Below are 18,716 nucleotides of genomic sequence, written 5' to 3'. Positions count from 1 at the left end.
CTTAATATCATTTACACATTTAATTTGGACATTAGCGAGACAACTTCGCAAAGGACAATTGTATTGTTCATTGAATAACTTAATAATGCAAGAATATTTTAAACAAAAAGAAATAGAAAATGAAGCAAATGTCCCAATCAGCACATATTAAATAAAGTTAATATGCTTGACCAGCCCGCCCTCTAGATAAATGTGTTAACGAACAGAGTGTACATACTTAACCAAACAATGTATCTCTGCTTAACTTATTCCCCCAGCCCCATGTTGAAAGATATAACACTTTAAATTGTAATATCTCTTGTTTTGTCTCTTACATACACAAAAGGAACCTTTAAAGGAAAGAGGGGTAGTTCGTGGTTTCTTTTCTAGATTTGTTTTGTTCGTTTCGTTTTGTTGTTGCTGTTGTTCTTGCAAAGAATATGTTAAGTAAGATATGGTCAACCACTAGGAGTATAAGTAAAACGTACGTTCTGATATTTAAGTATGAAAATGTTTTCTACACAGAAGTTTGAAAATATCACGATTCGATAAAATGGACCAAAGCTATAAGAACAGATGTTCAGATAGAAAAGCGCATAAGAAAACGATATATATATATATATATATATATAGAGAGAGAGAGAGAGAGAGAGAGAGAGAGAGAGAGAGAGAGAGAGAACCAAAATAAAATTTGCAAAGTGTTTTCTTAATTTATGCTTGCAGGTGGTATTATCACAAAGGAAGATCTGATGAAATACTCTGCTATCCGAAAGGAACCACTTAATATCACCTTGTACGACCGATCCGTAGTGTTCTCACCTCCCCCGCCGTCGAGTGGCGCTGTGTATCTCTTCATTCTCAATATACTCAATGGTATACATGTATTTCAAGCAATAATTACACAAATTGCTTTATACGCCAGCCTCTCTAATTTACAGATCTATCCATTTTGTACCAAATTTATGCATTTTGAGATAGAATAAAAGTGTTTATTTTGGGCTAACAAAGTTTGTGTCCGATATATTTTTATTCAACTTTACGCACTTGGTTAGTTTGTGGCATCATAATGTAACCGGTCAGGATTACACCAAAGTTGTATACCTGTTAAGTTAATAAGACAAGGATGATTTGTGAAACATTTCATTGCACACCTTCCTCTCCAACACGCCACCTTTCCATTCCGCATCTCCATTTCACCCGAATAGATTAACAGGTTGTTCTGCTTTAAAATTAGGCTGAAAATTAGGACGTTTTATGCTTCACCTCTGTCAATATTTTACAGAATAAACCCACGTTTTTTAAATGTATTATAATTGTAAACTGTGACAATTCTGTGTAATGGCATTAATATGTTTCACGACTCTCCAGACCACATGTACAAGCTGCTGCTCTCATGGAGCATACAACAATAAGCACGAAGAAAAATCCCGAAATAATCATGAATCCGTTTATTACACACCTTATTTGTTTCCATTTCATATTCTTGCGTCAGTTAAGAACGAAAATCTCGAAAAGTTGTTTGCGTGTCTTGATTACTCATTTAAAATCTATTTGTTTGTATTCTCGCATGTATTGTGTGCCTACGTGCGTTTCTGCATGAAGATGCGTAGGTGGGTAGGAAAATAATTTTACATCGTATATTTATTTACTCTTCATAATTTGAATCTCTTACAGGCTACAATTTCACAGAAAGAAGTACTACAACTAATGAGGATAAAATTTTGTTCTGGCACAGAGTTGTTGAGGGATTTAAGCATGCGTATTCACTGCGAACACAGTTAGGAGACGATGCAGTTGAAAGTGAAAGTTTTAAACACTATATCAAAGAAGTAAGAGCAATTTATACCCCTTTGTAAAAGAAAAAGTATAATATATTGTTAGAATGATCCCAAGTGACCGGTCAGATTTTCTGGACATAAATCTCTCTCTCTCTCTCTCTCTCTCTCTCTGAGTACTCCGTTGGCCTAGTGGTTAGACCGTCTGCCTCGGATGCGGGAGGTCAAGGGTTCGATCCCCTGCCGATTCATACCAAAGACCAACAAAAATGGTATTAACAGCTGCCTCGCTTAGCACTCAGCATTAAGAAGTTAGTGTTAGGACTGGTGGACCTGGTATCAGGATAATGTGACTGGGTGGGACATCATGCTACATGTCTGCGGCATGATGCCCCAGTGCTAGACATCACTATAAACTGCCACACTGCAGACATCGTAGCGATATGACTGAAAAAATTGATAAAGCTACGTTAAAAATCCAAATCACACACACACACACACACACACACACACACTCTCTCTCTCTCTCTCTCTCTCTCTCTCTCTCTCTTAAATTATTTGCAGTACGCCTAAAGAGTATTTAATAATAAAACCGGAAATAATACTATTATATTTTTTATCAGAACTGCTGAGCTGTCGCTCAGCATATATAATCGATTACTTATAATCACTTGTATTTTTCCATACTGTTGCACCCTACCCTGTATTGACATATCTGCGATGAACACGACAAAATAGAAGACGGAGTTTATAACGTAACAGACATGCAAAATTAGGAAACATTCCTGAATGTACAGTTTCGTTTTTTCCTTAAATGTAAAAGGTGTATAAATTAACTTAGACATTATATAACCCGACAATTGCAAATCTCGCATACAGAAAAAAGACAACATCCTTGGACCGCTCATTTTTTTCTTTTAAGTCACACTTTCAAGTACATAGAATGCAATCGTATTTGCCTAATTCTTTGCACAAATTTCAATGCGAAAACAAGTTCATGCAAAATATGATAAATTAAAAGAATGTTACGATTTAAACGACAAAAATTATTGCCGTTACAATTATTATATAGTTGTCCATTGAAGTATTACTTTAAAAAAAAATTACTGTATCGTCTAAGAATCATATGCATTAGAACAAGATGTGGGACTGTTTCTTTCCATCCACGTGTTCATATATATTGCTATAGATGTCCATGAATACACACAATATTTCATGTAGATGAAATGTTCTTGTTCATGATTTATCATTCATTATTTTCCGATTCTGAAATACGTTTTCAATGCAATCTTGCAGTTAATTCAGAATATGACAAGTTTAGAGTATGGGCAATTAAAGAGATCGAAGATCGATGACAACATTACATTCGGAACAGATTATTATGAACCCAAATTTGGCTCCAGAGATGATCATGGTACGTCTCATCTGTCTGTACTAGGACCAAATGGAGATGCCGTAGCAGTAACAAGTACCGTTAACCTCTTGTAGGTATTTCCTATGTCTTTCTTCTGTCATTCAAGGTTCACATAAGTGCATAACATATTGCACGTGTCGCCGCATCCAGAATCTTGCCAGAAGAGTCCAAGCCTGCAAATAAATAGGCTTGATCAATTGTTTCCAATTATCTTCACAAGTATTTCATTCTTCTATGTACACGTTTATATTGCACATGCGTGTGTGTGTGATTGTACGTGTGTGTGAGTGATTTGAATTTTTGTCGTAGCTTTAACAATTTCGCTACGATGTCTGAGGTGTGGCAATTGATATTGATGTCCGTGGGTGTGGGTGCCGTTTCGTCCAGCGCAAACTTGATACGGCCTTTATAAGGTAAAGATGAAATACAATCTGCAAATAAATGCACGACTGCCGTGTTTTTTTATGTCTTCTAGAATAAAGTGGAATCATTCATATTTATGTAGATAAATAAAATCATGTAAAATATAGAACTCATTACACTAAAAGTTTTAATTTTAGCCATTTGCGTAAGGTCATGGGCTACGCTTAAAATGTTGATTTACAATTTTCAGAAAGAATGCATGAAATATGCATGAATATGTTTTCTTACTTTTACAGTAAACGACAACTAGTACACAACATGTTTCAACGTGTAATGGCCAAAGACCCTGTAAATGGATAGTGTCACACCTAGAACAAGTACTAATGTTCAAACCTCTTTTTGAAAACAATCATCTTTATTGCACATGTTGGCGATCAAATCTCCTGTCCTGTATTGAAAGAAAGTTGTATTAGGAAACCAATGCCGTGAAAAAAGGCATCTTCAGTTGAGATTAACAACACAAAACTGAAAACAATCTGATCTTTTTTCCAGTTTTGGATCGAAAGTTGTTGGCTCCAGAACTGGTATTATATTCAACGATGAGATGGACGACTTTTCAACACCAAATACAACCAATGCCTTTGGGGTACCCGCCTCACCCGCCAACTTTATCAAACCCGGGAAAAGACCTTTTTCATCAATGAGTCCAAGTATTATAATTGATTCGGAGGGTGAAGTCAGACTTGTTGTTGGTGCTTCAGGAGGTACATTAATAACGACAGCCACTGCCTTGGTAAGATTTAAACTTTAACATCTCGCTTTATTGTAACTGCTAGTACCTGAATACAACATACTTTTGTAATTGTACTTGCTGCATTTTCATTATAATCATAGTACTGTTACGAATTTGTCATTCCAGTGAATAATTTATATAACTCTTCTCAGATTATACCTGAACACAATTATAAGTGATTCCACAAAGATTTATTCTAAAATAGGAATTAATAATTTTGTTCATCACAACCATCTATAAAAACTTAAGACACAATAATATGACTAAGGACGTGGTTCAAATACGTATAGCACACTATACATTTTTTAATCAAGGCTAGGCCTTTAACGCAAATATCAGTAAACAACTTCTATTCAAAGTTACAAATGCGATAACATTCAGTCAGACAATATAATTTTCGAAGGACAAACCAACGTACTGAACTCAGATCCAACAAATCTTGTTGTTTACAAACGATCATTATTTTCAAGCTTAATCTACATCTTGGGGATTAGTTAGCTATGTAATATGTTGCTTAGAAATGACTCGTATAACCTACAATTATGGACAAAAATTCAACACGTAATATAGATATACATTAAAGTACAAACAATCAGATTCTTTGGAGGATATTATTTTCTCACCTTCCTAGTAGTTATGTATGATCATGTTTTCCAGTGTAGAACAACGAACGGGTATGATTCTTTCATCACATAACTGCTCGGCAGTGCTGTATTTCAGCACGATTTCTAATGTGATCATAATGCATACAACTGGTCCAACTCCTTTACTTTCATCACCGCCTTAGTATTATTTTCAACGATGAAAGAAAAAATAATTACTGCAACGCATGTACATCCCGTAAAGTTTTACTGACTCGCAAACAAGGACGTTTCACACAAATCGACCTAGCTATAGGTACGTCTACAGAGTATGCTGGCCGGTTTCGAATCGAAAAGGCTTTCTTGTAAGTGTTCCTTTAATAAAAATCGTATTATTATTTATGAAGTTAATAATCTAGATCAATGCTTACATGAGGACTCTATCATTATTTTCGTCCGTCTCGTTTAGTCTTAAGGATGAGCGTGGACTTAATGTTTCACCTCTTCACATCTCTATAGTTAACGCAAGCTATTTTTAGTATACAATTCAACTTTATTTTTGATTTGTACCTCGCCGATCTTGATCACTGTTCTTTAACCGCTGATATGCGTTTAAACGGCATTTAAGCTTTACCCTGAACTTTCTAGTTTAACCCTGAACTGTTCCCTCTATTGTTGTTTTTTAGTTGCCTCAGCATTCACAACAGAATAAAATATATATTGGCCGGACGTAGCTTACATTGAGTATTCGCTTGTGCGGACTACTATAATGTGCTACCCCCCCCCCCCCACGGACAATTGTTTTACAAATCTCAACGTAATATTTATCGATGATTATATCAATATATCACGAAGCCAATTTACCAATGACGCCAACACAGAGCAGCACGAATAAAAACCAGTGTAATCAATACGGTTATTATGATGTCCACGCCAGCGTAATTAACTATCGAACAACGATCAGTGGTGGCTTAGTCAATAAAGGTCAATCAGCTATCATTGTAGGTAGGAGTAGAGTCCATAGCAGCTAAGTTTATTTTGGTCAAAGCGCTTGACATCTGTGTTCGCGAGACCACGCGTAAAATGACTATGTCAGACATATGTTATCCCAACAATTTCATTGTTTCTTTACGGCTCTTAATGTTAACATATAAAGTATCTACAAAACGCCAATGCGTACTTACTGATACATATACAGTAAAACGCATGATTATCGGATCCAGTTAATCTGGATACGTACTTTCACAGTTCTACTTTTTGCCCAAAATTTAATCGAAGTTCTTCTCCAGAAAGATGTTCGACAGAAAAAACAGCATGATCATGTGACCAAAACGTTTATTCTTGTCCTCAGTTATTGTATATTGACATCCGTAAATAAAAAAGTACCTTCATGATATCCTGCATTAACATATTTGATCCTCGATAAATATATTCTTAGGTTAAAGGAACACTACTGCATAAATTTTCAAACTTTTTATTTTTGCTTTCTTTTGGGTTTTATTTATTTTATAGATTATATATGTCTTGAAATTAAACTTGTGTTTATTTTTAAAAGACAATCAAACTTAGACGTACGTAGGGTTTTTCTCGTCTGAAAATAGAACTTGACGCGTAATATGGTCCGGTGACATATAACAAAAACTGGCATCATCCGCAAACGGCGTGAGTGGTTGTTTATAATTTCACATTAATTTATGTGATGATAAAAACATATGTACTGTTGTCGCCCATGGGATGAAAGAGGTTTAATTCATAGTATTGTATCCTCCTTAAAGTAAAGAGTTTTACACAGTTTTAGAGCATTCGATAAGTGAAGTAATTTCTTGTGTAATGGAATCGTGGTGGTCGTCACAAAGGGTTACCGCTTTAACGTTTACGCTATTACATATCTCTTTCCTTCTCTCTTTCTTGTAAAATAAAATAATTTACGTTACGATAAAATAATTTTAAAGTTGACGATCTCTCACACTCTCTCTCTCTCTCTCTCTCTCTCTCTCTCTCTGGCGAAGTTAAACACTAAAATAACGAGTCTCTCAATCTGTTATATATATATATATATATATATATATATATATATATGTGTGTGTGTGTGTGTGTGTGTGTGTGTGTGTGTGTGTGTGCACATTACCCACATTAGAAAGAAAAACCCATGTTTACACACTAACATTAGGAGGATATCCTCCTTTTACTTCCTCCTAATGTATGTAGAGTAACATGTGACAATATTTAAATATTGGAATTTGTGTGATTTTTGAAGCTAGATCGTAATACAATTTGGTCATATTGGTAGGGCAAAAATATGAGAAGGATATGATAACAGGTAACGAAAGTGTGTAAAACAATATTTCCCTTTGTTATAAGACATACCTTCACCTTGGGAGGACTTGATTCAAATGTGTACCAATTGTCACTGGAAAGACTTGTTAAATATATCCCTAGTAGCAAAAAGTATGTAATTATTAATTTTCTCAGATCAATGCTAATTGCTTTATAAATGAGAGAATGCACACTTGATTTGTGCAGTCCTCACAATGTTGGCGTGTAAACAAGTTAACTATTGAAATAAAACATCTCGTGTTGATGTTTATAGCAATGATACGATCTCTCAACGCTGATGGTTAGTCAGTTCAGCACGTTATATTAACACATAAAACCAGTAGTGTGTTGACCTGCCGTTAAACCCTGCATACATACATACATACATACATACATACCACCCTGCAGGTATGTAATATTTATGGGTGTCATCTACCTTTAATAAAGTGTGAACTTACAAGTTTGAGTTCGCAGGCTCGTATTGTTGATTATATAAATGGTTTTTAAAATGCTTCGCAAGTCTTTATAAATGTTTCTGAAGCTTATGGACCTGCGCAAGATGGACTGGAGTAATCTAAATATAATTAGACTTTGTGGTAATACGCCTAGCAGCCTGCTAATATCAGCGTTTTGCTGAAGGATAAAATTTGCTGACCAAGTGCAAAATAACCATTGTAAGTGTCTGTTATTTTTAACAGACAGCATGGATACTTTTTCGACGTCGGTCGAGAGTGGCGGTACAATTAGTGACAAAATACCATACTTTCAATACCCTCTTAGGAAAGACCGTTCTGCAAAACGCTGACCAAACAGCTACACAAGCCGATAGAATCTGACAGACATTTCAAGGTCAGTTAAATGCACCATAACTGCCTTGTTACACGTTTTTATTGCAATTACATTACGTTGTAGAATAATACTCAGGCATATCTTCGCAGATATCCAGAGTAAACCTGATTAAGTAGAATAATGTATTTAATTGCAAAATTCCAATCTAATTTGTATTAGAACCATAGATAAAATGTATTTTTTCATGCCAGTAATAATGATATTGTAGGTCTTCCTTCCGTATATATGTTTATATATTGAGCCATTGCTTGACAAAACAGCATCTAATCTTGCCATGAATTTGGTTTATAAATGTAAGCAACAAAACACATTACTTATGTACTTAGGCTTTAAGATAGTTCTGATTACAGTAATATTAGAACAATCCAGTACGTGTGATTGTGATAATAGTGGCACGAGCACACAATTCATTTAAATTTTAACGTAGCACCAGTCCGCATTGGCCTATACGTCACTTTAAGTAGATGTGAAAATAAACACTTCAAGGCTAGTGCTGAAATATTGTCTTTACAAAAACATTTTCATTTCTTTGGCAAGGTTATGTGCATTTATTTTTAATCAAAAATGATAACTAAACGAGTTACATTAAGGTACACTGAGTTCATTCAATGATATTCAACTACATTCGTGAGAAAAATTGTACACATGCTGTAAATGAGCCCTAACATTAGTCGAATCTACTTTAAAGGACATCACCATTATGATAGTACCTTTCTTCAACAATTAATGTTTAGGAGTTTTGCATCAAACGTGTACAAGAAATCATTCTTTTTAAGGCGAACAATTGTTTCCAGAGGCTACTTGTTTCATTTGCTAGAGCTGGCTGTTTAAGAGGGGTTCTCTTGCCAAAGGTGACTGCTTAAGAGGGGTTCTACTGTATTAATCTATTTCGACGTAATACACAATCAAAACCAGTATGGCAACAAACATTTTTATTTTATGCAGTAGAAAAAAGTTTAGACTACATGTAAAAGCATATTAACATTTTCAGTGCAGCCAATGAAGGCCAAGCAAACATTTTCCAGGCATATGTCGGTTTATTAAGTAAACATAACCTAAATCATATCGTGGAAATATCCCATGTATTAACTGACAACTCTATTTTGCACTGCAATGTATCACTACAGGTAAGGTTTACAAATAGAACTTGTGCAGATCATTTTTACCCAATTTTAGTACTGAATGTATTTTGTTAAAAGATTGAATTCGGAAGTCTCAAAATATATTAGGTCATTCTTCATCAATCAGAAACGACCTCAATATTACATAAAATATTGTGTAAAACTTACTGTGTTTTGTATTTACCCGCATTTCTTGAATAAATAACATTATCACCACATCAAGGAAACAAATATTATTGAGTTCCTTGATATAAACTGTAATATCTCGGGTTAGTATGGCCCTTCTATAATAGTATTAAGAGGGTCTATTGTTTTGCTGCGAACCATGACAAAATATAACTTTATTACCTGTAAGTCATAAATAGATGGTATTTTCTTTTTAGGCAATTACAGTAATGTTTGATTACATATTGTTTCAAATATCTGTTTTACACTTTTTGACCAAAACGCTCTCAAGGAAGATACGAAATTTTGTAGGCATAAAGGTATGTAAATCTCCATGACCTGCTTAGAGTTTCAGCTCTATGCAGCATTGTCTTTTCAAATGTTTATTATTTGAGGAGTGGAATGGGAAACGTTTATACATTTATTTGGTAGAAATGTTTAGTACAGTTGAAAAAGACAAGTTAGATATAAAATTGTTCAGGTGTATTGGTATGGAGATGTAGACGCTTTTATTATATGTTCAGGCTGATACAGCATTTTAACCGTTTGTTTTACACATTCTTGAATGGTTTGGACTTAGACCTTTCTCACATAAACAATTTTTGCAATAGTTACTGAAGGTAGTGAAATTTTGAGTTTAGGTATTAATATGTTGTTGTTGTTGTTGTTGTGGGGTTTAACGCCATTTTTCAGCACACGATAGGCTATACATGGCGGCCAGTATTAATGGTGGAGGAAGAACCTGGGAAAACCCCGGAAAGAACCACCGACCCACGAGAAGCTACTGGCAAGCTTTCTAACATACCCACATTGGCTGAATCTTAGACTCGAACCGCCGCAGACAGAGGTTATTAATATGTGTGGTCATATGTATGGCTTGATTAGATTGTGATGTAAGTATATGAATTTTGTGTCAATTATGGACACATTTGAATGGATTGGAGATACATTCATTTGGTCTGCAGTGGGTTCATGCTTGTTTTATAAGCTCAGATCTATAGGATTAGATATAGTGCTAAAAAGATATAATCCATAAACCATATGACATACTGGATTCATTGTTGTGACAAACGTTGATTTTGTAGCTTCCTTGCTGCAAGAACGTTCTCCACTTAAACAAACATAACAAGACATTGCCAGCTTCTGCCTGCTAATATATGATTTTAAGTCATAGCATCCTGGCACTCTTTCTTTCTAGGCACTCTCTCTGCCAGGAAACATATTTCAAATGCTGTCAAGAGTGTATTATTTTCTTCTTTTGTCCTTTCTCTTGTTTCTTTTCCTCTGGAGAGAAAGCAAATAGAGATAAAAAGATATATGACAATAACTAAATTATATTTTAATAAGAATAACAAAGACTCCATTATAAGAGTTCACCCCATTATTAAATAAAGGGCTTCTCTATAGTACAGGTGCCATATTCCCCATAACTGTGAATCAGAAGTTTTAGTCTTAACGTGATAGCGTATGCTGGCCTCAGTATTGTTTTCTTCCCTTTAGCAGATTCCTTCTCCACGATATTAATTCCTTTCAGAACGTTATACCTGGCATTTTATTTTTTTTATATAGTTTACAGATGTTATCTGTGGCAAGTTAGTTCAATAATGAAGATGTGAAATACACTTTCGGATTAACTTGACTGACTGATATTCACAACCTAACTACTTTATTATTATTATTATTATTATTATTGTAAGAATCGTGATGCTTCTAGTTTATTGCATTTGGTTTGGATCCCTTAATAAACTCCTCCTTGATAGACTTTCTCCAAACATGCATGGTTTGGTTTGGTTTGATGGTTTACATCACAGCAACACAAATATATTATTGTGTGCTGAGGCAAATGGAGTTACCCGAGGACACATCACAGCAGCCATCCCGTGCTCATATGATGGCAGGATTCTAACCTCCACAGTTATATTTATAAATGCACGTATATTAACATATGTTACGGTTGTATAACTGATTTTAGAAATAAAATGAATATTAGCTTCAAAATCTGCGAGGTACAGTGAAATATCTCGGTCTAGACATTCATCTCAGACAGCTTATGTTGAGTTCGTAAAAACCCATTGGACTCTATTGTTAAAACTAAATTAAAATTTCGATTCTCTGATTATAGTAGTTATATTTTTTCCACTTTTAATTACAGATTTGGTTCCAGAATATCAGATGCTGTTATTTATTGATTGTACTCAAAGTAAATGAAAATAAATTTGTCACATGCATTTTTTTAAAATTTCCTCTTACAATTGAAATTTAACATATGCGGCATCTGCAAATCAGTAAAACGCATTGCGTATGCGTTAGTTCCACTCCCTTACAAGCAGGATCACGTCAGTTATTTAACAAGAATCCCAGGTGGGCCTGAGTGGTCTTGCCTGACAGAAAAATCACATCGAAAAGCCAGTTTTTCCTTATTTGCATCTCCAACAGTTTATTACAACTATATTTTGCAATATGCCCTACTTGACAGAACTTACTATTCCATCTAATATTTCACAATGCTTACTCGTGTACACGTCTATTTGACTTTAACTAGCCAAGCACAAATAGCTCCAAACTTGTAAATATGTTGATTAATAGAACTTGACAACACCTATTTACAGATCCTATGCAATCTACGTGACAGAATTTCATTAAACGCTCGAATGTTGAGAGAGAATTTTCCTAACCGAAAGGATTCACTTTATATTGGTAAAGTCCACGCGGGAGATGCAAATACCGACATTTCGTTTGCTCTTCCGTACGTTGAATTTGCAAAAATTCTCACTACACATCGAAATTGGTGACATATTTTTCATTTCCAATTTTCTCAATGCGGTCATCGTTTGTTGGCACTGCAAATGAATCTGTTTTGGTGACACTGTTCAATGTTCTGTAGTCAGTGCACATAGGTAGAGTATTATCTGGATTTGGCACTAGTATACATGGCAAACTCCAATTACTTTGTTTGGTTCAATAAAGTTATTCTGAAACAAATATTCAATTTCCTTTATCAAACATTTCTGCTTAAGAGGATTCATCCTGTGAAGATGCTGTTTCACATGCGTAGAATCTACAATTTCAACATTATGGTAGATAGTATAAGTTCGTGTTGGAACATCTGTAAATAAGCGCACCTATTCACATACCTGTTGTTTTAACCCATTCCTTTCTTGTGTATGTAGATGCGAAAGTTTTTTAAATATCGGAATTCCGAAGACTAGTTAGACCAAAGTCACTACAGTCTTATTGCGATACATCGTTTAAAACCACACTGTGTGGGTTGTTGTTGTTGTTGTTCTAGGGTTTAACGCCATTTTTCAGCACAAGATAGGCTATACATGGCGGCCAGTATAACTGGTGGAGGAAGAACCCTGGAAAACCCAGGGAAGAACCACCGACCCACGAGAAGCTACTGGCAGGCTTTCCCACGTATCCACGCTAGCCGAGCCTTGGACTCGAACTCACGCAGACAGAGGTGAGATGGCAGTGATCCGGAACGGTGAGCGCTTTAGACCACTCGGCCACTCGGGGCCCCCACTGTGTGGGAAAGATACAGCTAAATTGATAGACTGATTAACAGGACTATCTCTATCTAATACCCCTTTAACATATGTATATGGCAGATGCGTATATTTTCCCGCCTCCCAGGAGCGTTGATAATATAATTTGAGTAACTTTCTTTTTAACTGTATAAAGAACATAATACATAATCAAAAGAGGATTTTGAGATATGGGCAAGAGCACTTATTGTCAAACGCAGATACATACTAAAGTAGTTTAAGCCTGAATCATCAGTAGAAAGAGGTTTCTCCTTAAAAAAAATCAATGATCTTCCAACAGTATGGCCAAAGACAAGTTCAAAGGGACTTGAACCTAATGAGTCTTGTCCTGATCCTCAGTGCGAAGTCTTATTGACTCTTAAATGATTGATTGGAATTTCATTGGCTAGCTTAAGAATTTTCTGTCTATACAACTTTTAAAGCTAATACGACTCTATGGTCTTACACAAAGTAACTGAAAAGAGCAGGAACCAAGTTTTGCAAAATTTAACAAATAATTTATATCCTTAGAATACAAAGTGTTTATTTAAAAGAACTTACGGTAATGCGAATTAAATCCCGAATAGTCCTAATAGTGTTATCACAAGTACAAATGTATGATGTTCCAACTGAATTTCAGTGGTGTTATAAAATAATTTCCAATATTGAATGTTTTGATGTGCGTGCAGTCTCAAATTTGCTATTGAGCCAGTTGTCTTTAGTGTGACGATGTGCTAACAGTCTTTTGATCTATCACAATAATATAATCCAAAAATGTTCTGAATTCACCCAAAATTCTAAATTAATGTTCCTGTCCAAGAATATCATTGATGAGCACTTGTAATTCTGGTGAATAACAATTTGAAAGAACTATTCCACCCAAATGAAATAACGAACATAACAATAATACATATTCCGCATCAGATGTTAAATGCAAGAATTTGTAATTTCTCAAGTAAACAAAATTATTTTAAAAAAAGACAATGTTTTTATTGTGGAATTCCAGTGTCATAGACACAGAGAAAAAATAAACATATTTACTTAATAATTATCCGAATAATTTAATCCTAAGTCATAGGAAAATATTAGCTATGTAGTATGTTGTTTACAAAATAAATGTTGCTGGGCAGGTACAACATGGACATGATTTTCGACAAGGTCAGTTATCTAATACAAATGTACATAACATAACATATAATCATTAGGAAACCAACAAATAATAAAAATTAAATATACGGAGCTTTGTTCACTGACCACACGTAATCGCCACCAGCAGTTACCTCAGGTGGTCGCCATTTTCTTATAAGGACCCCACCTTTAACAAAATAACACTTATACATGTATGTTTAAGTTTTGCTAATGGTCTTCTGAAATAAATGGGAGATAGCATGATCGTGTTCCTGTTAGGCAACTAACGATTTTCCTTTGTCACCCTGATTAGAATCAAGGGAATGAGTAGTAAAAAAAGGATTGCTATGATTGATACATTTTTAATGATTAATGCCTGGAGCAAAGGTGACCTTATCATTATCACCACCACCTTTCGTTTTCTTTTTCAATTATTTCTTTCCTTCTTTTCCTATTTGTTCATTTTTTCGCAGGAAATCTAGGGTATGATGATTTTGAATAGAAGTTAATATTTTTTCTTCAACTTTTTGTTTTCTATATTAAAATACAATCAGAATACATCAAAGTTAACTTTCGCAACGCTGTAACAGCCAGTCTTACATTTATTTAGGTGTATTTACTTGTATGAAAATATAACTTTCCTTGTAATAAGTTAATCGACGAAGTCTTTTTGTTTTGACAAATGCCGTATAAGATTGATCTGTTATGCTCCTATTCGTGGGGTAAAATAACACCAACCTGAACCACAGTTGTTTAAATAAGTAATCAATAATTTGTTTATATAACTGTATTGCATAAATAAATGCAAAAACTAAGATAACGTAGATCAGCATCTGTAATGGCTAATTACAGAAATGAATATGATATCTGTCTGCCATCCACACGGTATATATTGATTGTACGATTGCCTGTTAGGAGTTGAGAAACCATATGTGACATTTACCTTTCAGAACGTTTACGTAAGACATGAGTTCACGGAGAACATTTTCCAACACAGGTAGTAATAAATATGTTGTGCTTACTTCCAAAGAGGTCGTGGTTTATTCAGAAAACTGTTTGCATTTTTGCATTCGGTTCGCACTGACCCCAAAGGTCACCAAATATTGAATTACTTTAAAGCCTATTTATAAAACGGAACAGTAGAGATACATTGACAATATGAAGACGTACTATTGGTAGCCATAATAGGAAATAGTATAGAGAAGAAGTGTCGATTGTGCAACTCAATTTATCTATTCACATTTTTACTTTCATAATCTATGATTAAAGGTACACCCTTCTTCCAGGGTTCCATTCATATAAGTAATTGAGAATTTATACAGGTCTAAGGCCTGGAAACGAGTGTATTCATTTGTCATTGCTAGAATATTAACATGCAAAAAGATCACTTGTTAAATACAATTGCCGTCTTGGATACCAACCAAGGCTGCCAGACTATATCTTGTGAAACGTACTAAATCGAATATCTGATACATCATATAGCTAGAAAAGACAGTGTTAAAGTACCGTTAAAACTAGCTACAGGAAAACGAGATAATATATTTTAATAATATAACATGTTTAATTTGATAAGTATTTTCGAAAATGAATATATCTGCTGATTTATGTTAAACATCTTGAAGATCGTTTTGATCTCGCTTCGTACTGTTAGATGTAGCTGTATCATTACCACGTTAATAATGCAATCTTATAATTGCCTGGACATGCGCATTAACTAACAACTGCATGTACCACACTCAAGATCATTTACACAGTTCCTGATTATGTAAAATAAAACTACATGCTGTAAATTTAACGTAGCCCTTTGCACAAATAGATGCCCCTGCCTTAGAAAATAGAACTGTTTAATCAGCAAAGATTCCTATACAGTCTTTTAATTTTAATCCATATAACGTTTTGGACTTTCAGATAATAAACTATTGTGATAATTTTCTAATTCGTTTCTTGGATATATATATATATATATATATATATATATATATATATATATATATATATATATATATATATATATATATATATAGAAATAAAACAAGTACCTTACTATTTATTCAAAATAATCCTATTACCAAAATATTGATGAAATTGTTGGCATATATACACACAGAAGATTGAAAACGTAAATAACTTTTGTGTGTTCGGCATTCTCTATTTCTCTCTCTCTCTCCCTCTCTCTCTCTCTCTCATTCGCTCTACCTTTCTGACTGAAACATATTAAGCAATAACTTACTTATATAGTATCCGTTACAAAATCTAATATCAGTGTTATGATAAGGGTTTTGTATCATAACCTTTTTCTAATTTCTTGCTATGAGAGGGATTACTCATAACTTAAGATATGTCTTTGCCCATTGTTAGAGAGAGAGAGAGAGAGAGAGAGAGAGAGAGAGAGAGAAGGAGTTCAGGCTCTCTTAACAAGGGTATCACCCATAACGGCGTAGATACGGCTGCATCTTTGAGAATGAGGCATGGTATCGCTGTAAGGAAAACACAGCGCTGTTCTGACTCGAGGAACGAACTTTTTATTTAAATGATCGATCTATATAATACTACATTCTTGAGATACAGCAATTAAGCCTTTATATTTAAAATATACCAAATACATATAAGATTACACTTTTCCTCCGAGCTTACCAACTTGATACATTTGTATAATTTCTGCCTTTTAGGATGTAATACAGATAGTTAAATCTCGATTAACTTCATGATAGCCAATGAGTATAAAATTCAATGGTTGCGATTAATGCAACAATCATTTTGGAATAGGTTACTAAACATTACTCATTATTACTTAAAGAATCATTTATTTCCAAATTAAATCTAAACATGAAGTTGGTAGTGAATTCATCTTTTCTAATAATACATACCACAAATACAATTAAGCATTCCATTATATTATAATATAAAATATAAGGAACTCACAAAAATGTTGGGAAAATATGAACTTTACCGTTAAAATCTCAAATATTAAAAAGTGCCCATTCTTTAAAGAAGTTTGCGAACACAGACGATTCTTGCCTGTAAGGAAAAGAAATAACTATTCTGACTCGAGGAACAAACTATTTCGGCGTAAGTCTGCTTCTCTATTTATAAGCAGTTTTTGTTTTCGGTCAGTCCAGTCAGAATAAAGCTCTCGACCTTTCCCAGGGAAACCCTGTGAATCATCGGCGTAACGCATCCATTATCGATTTAATAATTTGCCTGTTCAGTGGCATTCCACCAAATCTAAATTGCTGACCTTAAGATACAAGCGAAATGTATTTCATGGATTTCTGCACCTGCTCGTAAAGTGCGATCATTATAAAATAGCATACAGTTGTATTACACAAATAGATAAAATTATCCTCAATATATTTTAGTGGAAAATTACTTTCAATATAATTTAATGAAAACTTACTTTTAATACAATTTATAGAAAATTTCAATCTTAATACTTTTACTCAAAAATTCTGTCCTAATAATACCCTCCGGGTCATTTGAACCGAATCCTTGAGGCCCCGAATGGCCGAGTAGTCTAATACGCTCACCGTTCCGGATCACTACCGTCTCACCTCTGTCGGCTCGGTTAACGTGGGTATGTGAGAAAGCTTGCGAGTAGCTTCTCGTGGGTCGGTGGTTCTCCCGGGGGTTTTCCAGGGTTCATCCTCCACCAGTTATACTGTATAGCCTATCGTTTGCTGAAAAATGGCAGTAAACCCTACAACAACAACAACAACAACAACAATTACAGTCTCATTAAAATGATCTTTGTGAAGTATAAAAAGTGCCATCATCAGACCCTTAAGTAGGTACTAGTATGTTGGTCAAAATGACAGATCACAATATCGTGATAGTGTATATTCTGATACTAGAGCGAAGAAAAAGCCGTCATTCCGTGGAAAACGTATATATTTTAAACTTGAGGAAAGAATCGAAAACACAATACGCTTTATTTTTCTTGCACAAATTTAGTTTATGTGGTCAAAGATGCATGGTGCAGCCTCCCTAAATAATCAATGGCAGTTTTTATGACTGTAATAACCAGATATTAAAATATTTATTGTTGAAACATCTTACTTAGCACATAGCTTGTCAACGTTTTTTATTTTAACAGCATATGTAATAAAGTAGACTAAAACTTTTACGATATTCATCTCGTCAGATACGGATTTTCGTGTTATACTAATTAGTTTTTCAATGCACTCAAGGGGTTCAATCGGTTACATTTCAAATTAATAATTGCCTGCTTTCGTCTATCACAGGCAAGAAACAGCTGGAGTTGGAACTTTTGTATGTCAGAAGTCATGTATTCACGGTTCTAGTGTATATTGTACCTTTTGATCATATATGTTAGTAGTAAATGGGGATACCCTAGCCTCAATGGGAATTATCATTACAGGACCCCTTGGGACAATCTAGCCTCAATGGAAATTTAACATGGAGAAAAATCGTGGGACAATCTAGCCTCAAGGGGAATTTAACATGGGAAAAAGTCTTGGGACACTCTAGCCTCAAGGGGAATTGAACATGGGAAAAAGTCTTGGGTCACTCTAGCCTCAAGGGGAATTGAACATGGGAATAGATAGTGGGACTGTATAGCCTCAAGGGGAAATTAACATGGGAAATGGAATAGGGTTGGGACCCTATTTTAATACGGTCCCGACCTGATGGGTCTATGGAAATGGAACAGGGGAGAGGGATATAAAACACACACACACACACACAC

General features: G+C 34.6%; 1 protein-coding gene across 1 annotated transcript in view; it reads left to right on the top strand.

The window, feature by feature from the left end:
* Window positions 1–18,716, top strand: part of LOC149774041 (glutathione hydrolase 1 proenzyme-like) — a 67,566-nt gene that overhangs the window by 27,597 nt on the left and 21,253 nt on the right. The window contains exons 7-10 of the mRNA XM_089945859.1: window positions 703–852; window positions 1,654–1,808; window positions 3,051–3,238; window positions 4,084–4,324. Of these exons, the coding sequence (XP_089801985.1) occupies window positions 703–852; window positions 1,654–1,808; window positions 3,051–3,238; window positions 4,084–4,324 (734 nt within the window). The remainder of the gene's footprint in view (window positions 1–702; window positions 853–1,653; window positions 1,809–3,050; window positions 3,239–4,083; window positions 4,325–18,716) is intronic.

Source organism: Sinohyriopsis cumingii, unplaced genomic scaffold, assembly GCF_028554795.1.
Source record: "Sinohyriopsis cumingii isolate HCF-2022 unplaced genomic scaffold, ASM2855479v2 utg000441l, whole genome shotgun sequence".
NCBI lineage: Eukaryota > Metazoa > Mollusca > Bivalvia > Unionida > Unionidae > Sinohyriopsis > Sinohyriopsis cumingii.
This window is presented reverse-complemented; position numbering and strand designations above follow the sequence as displayed.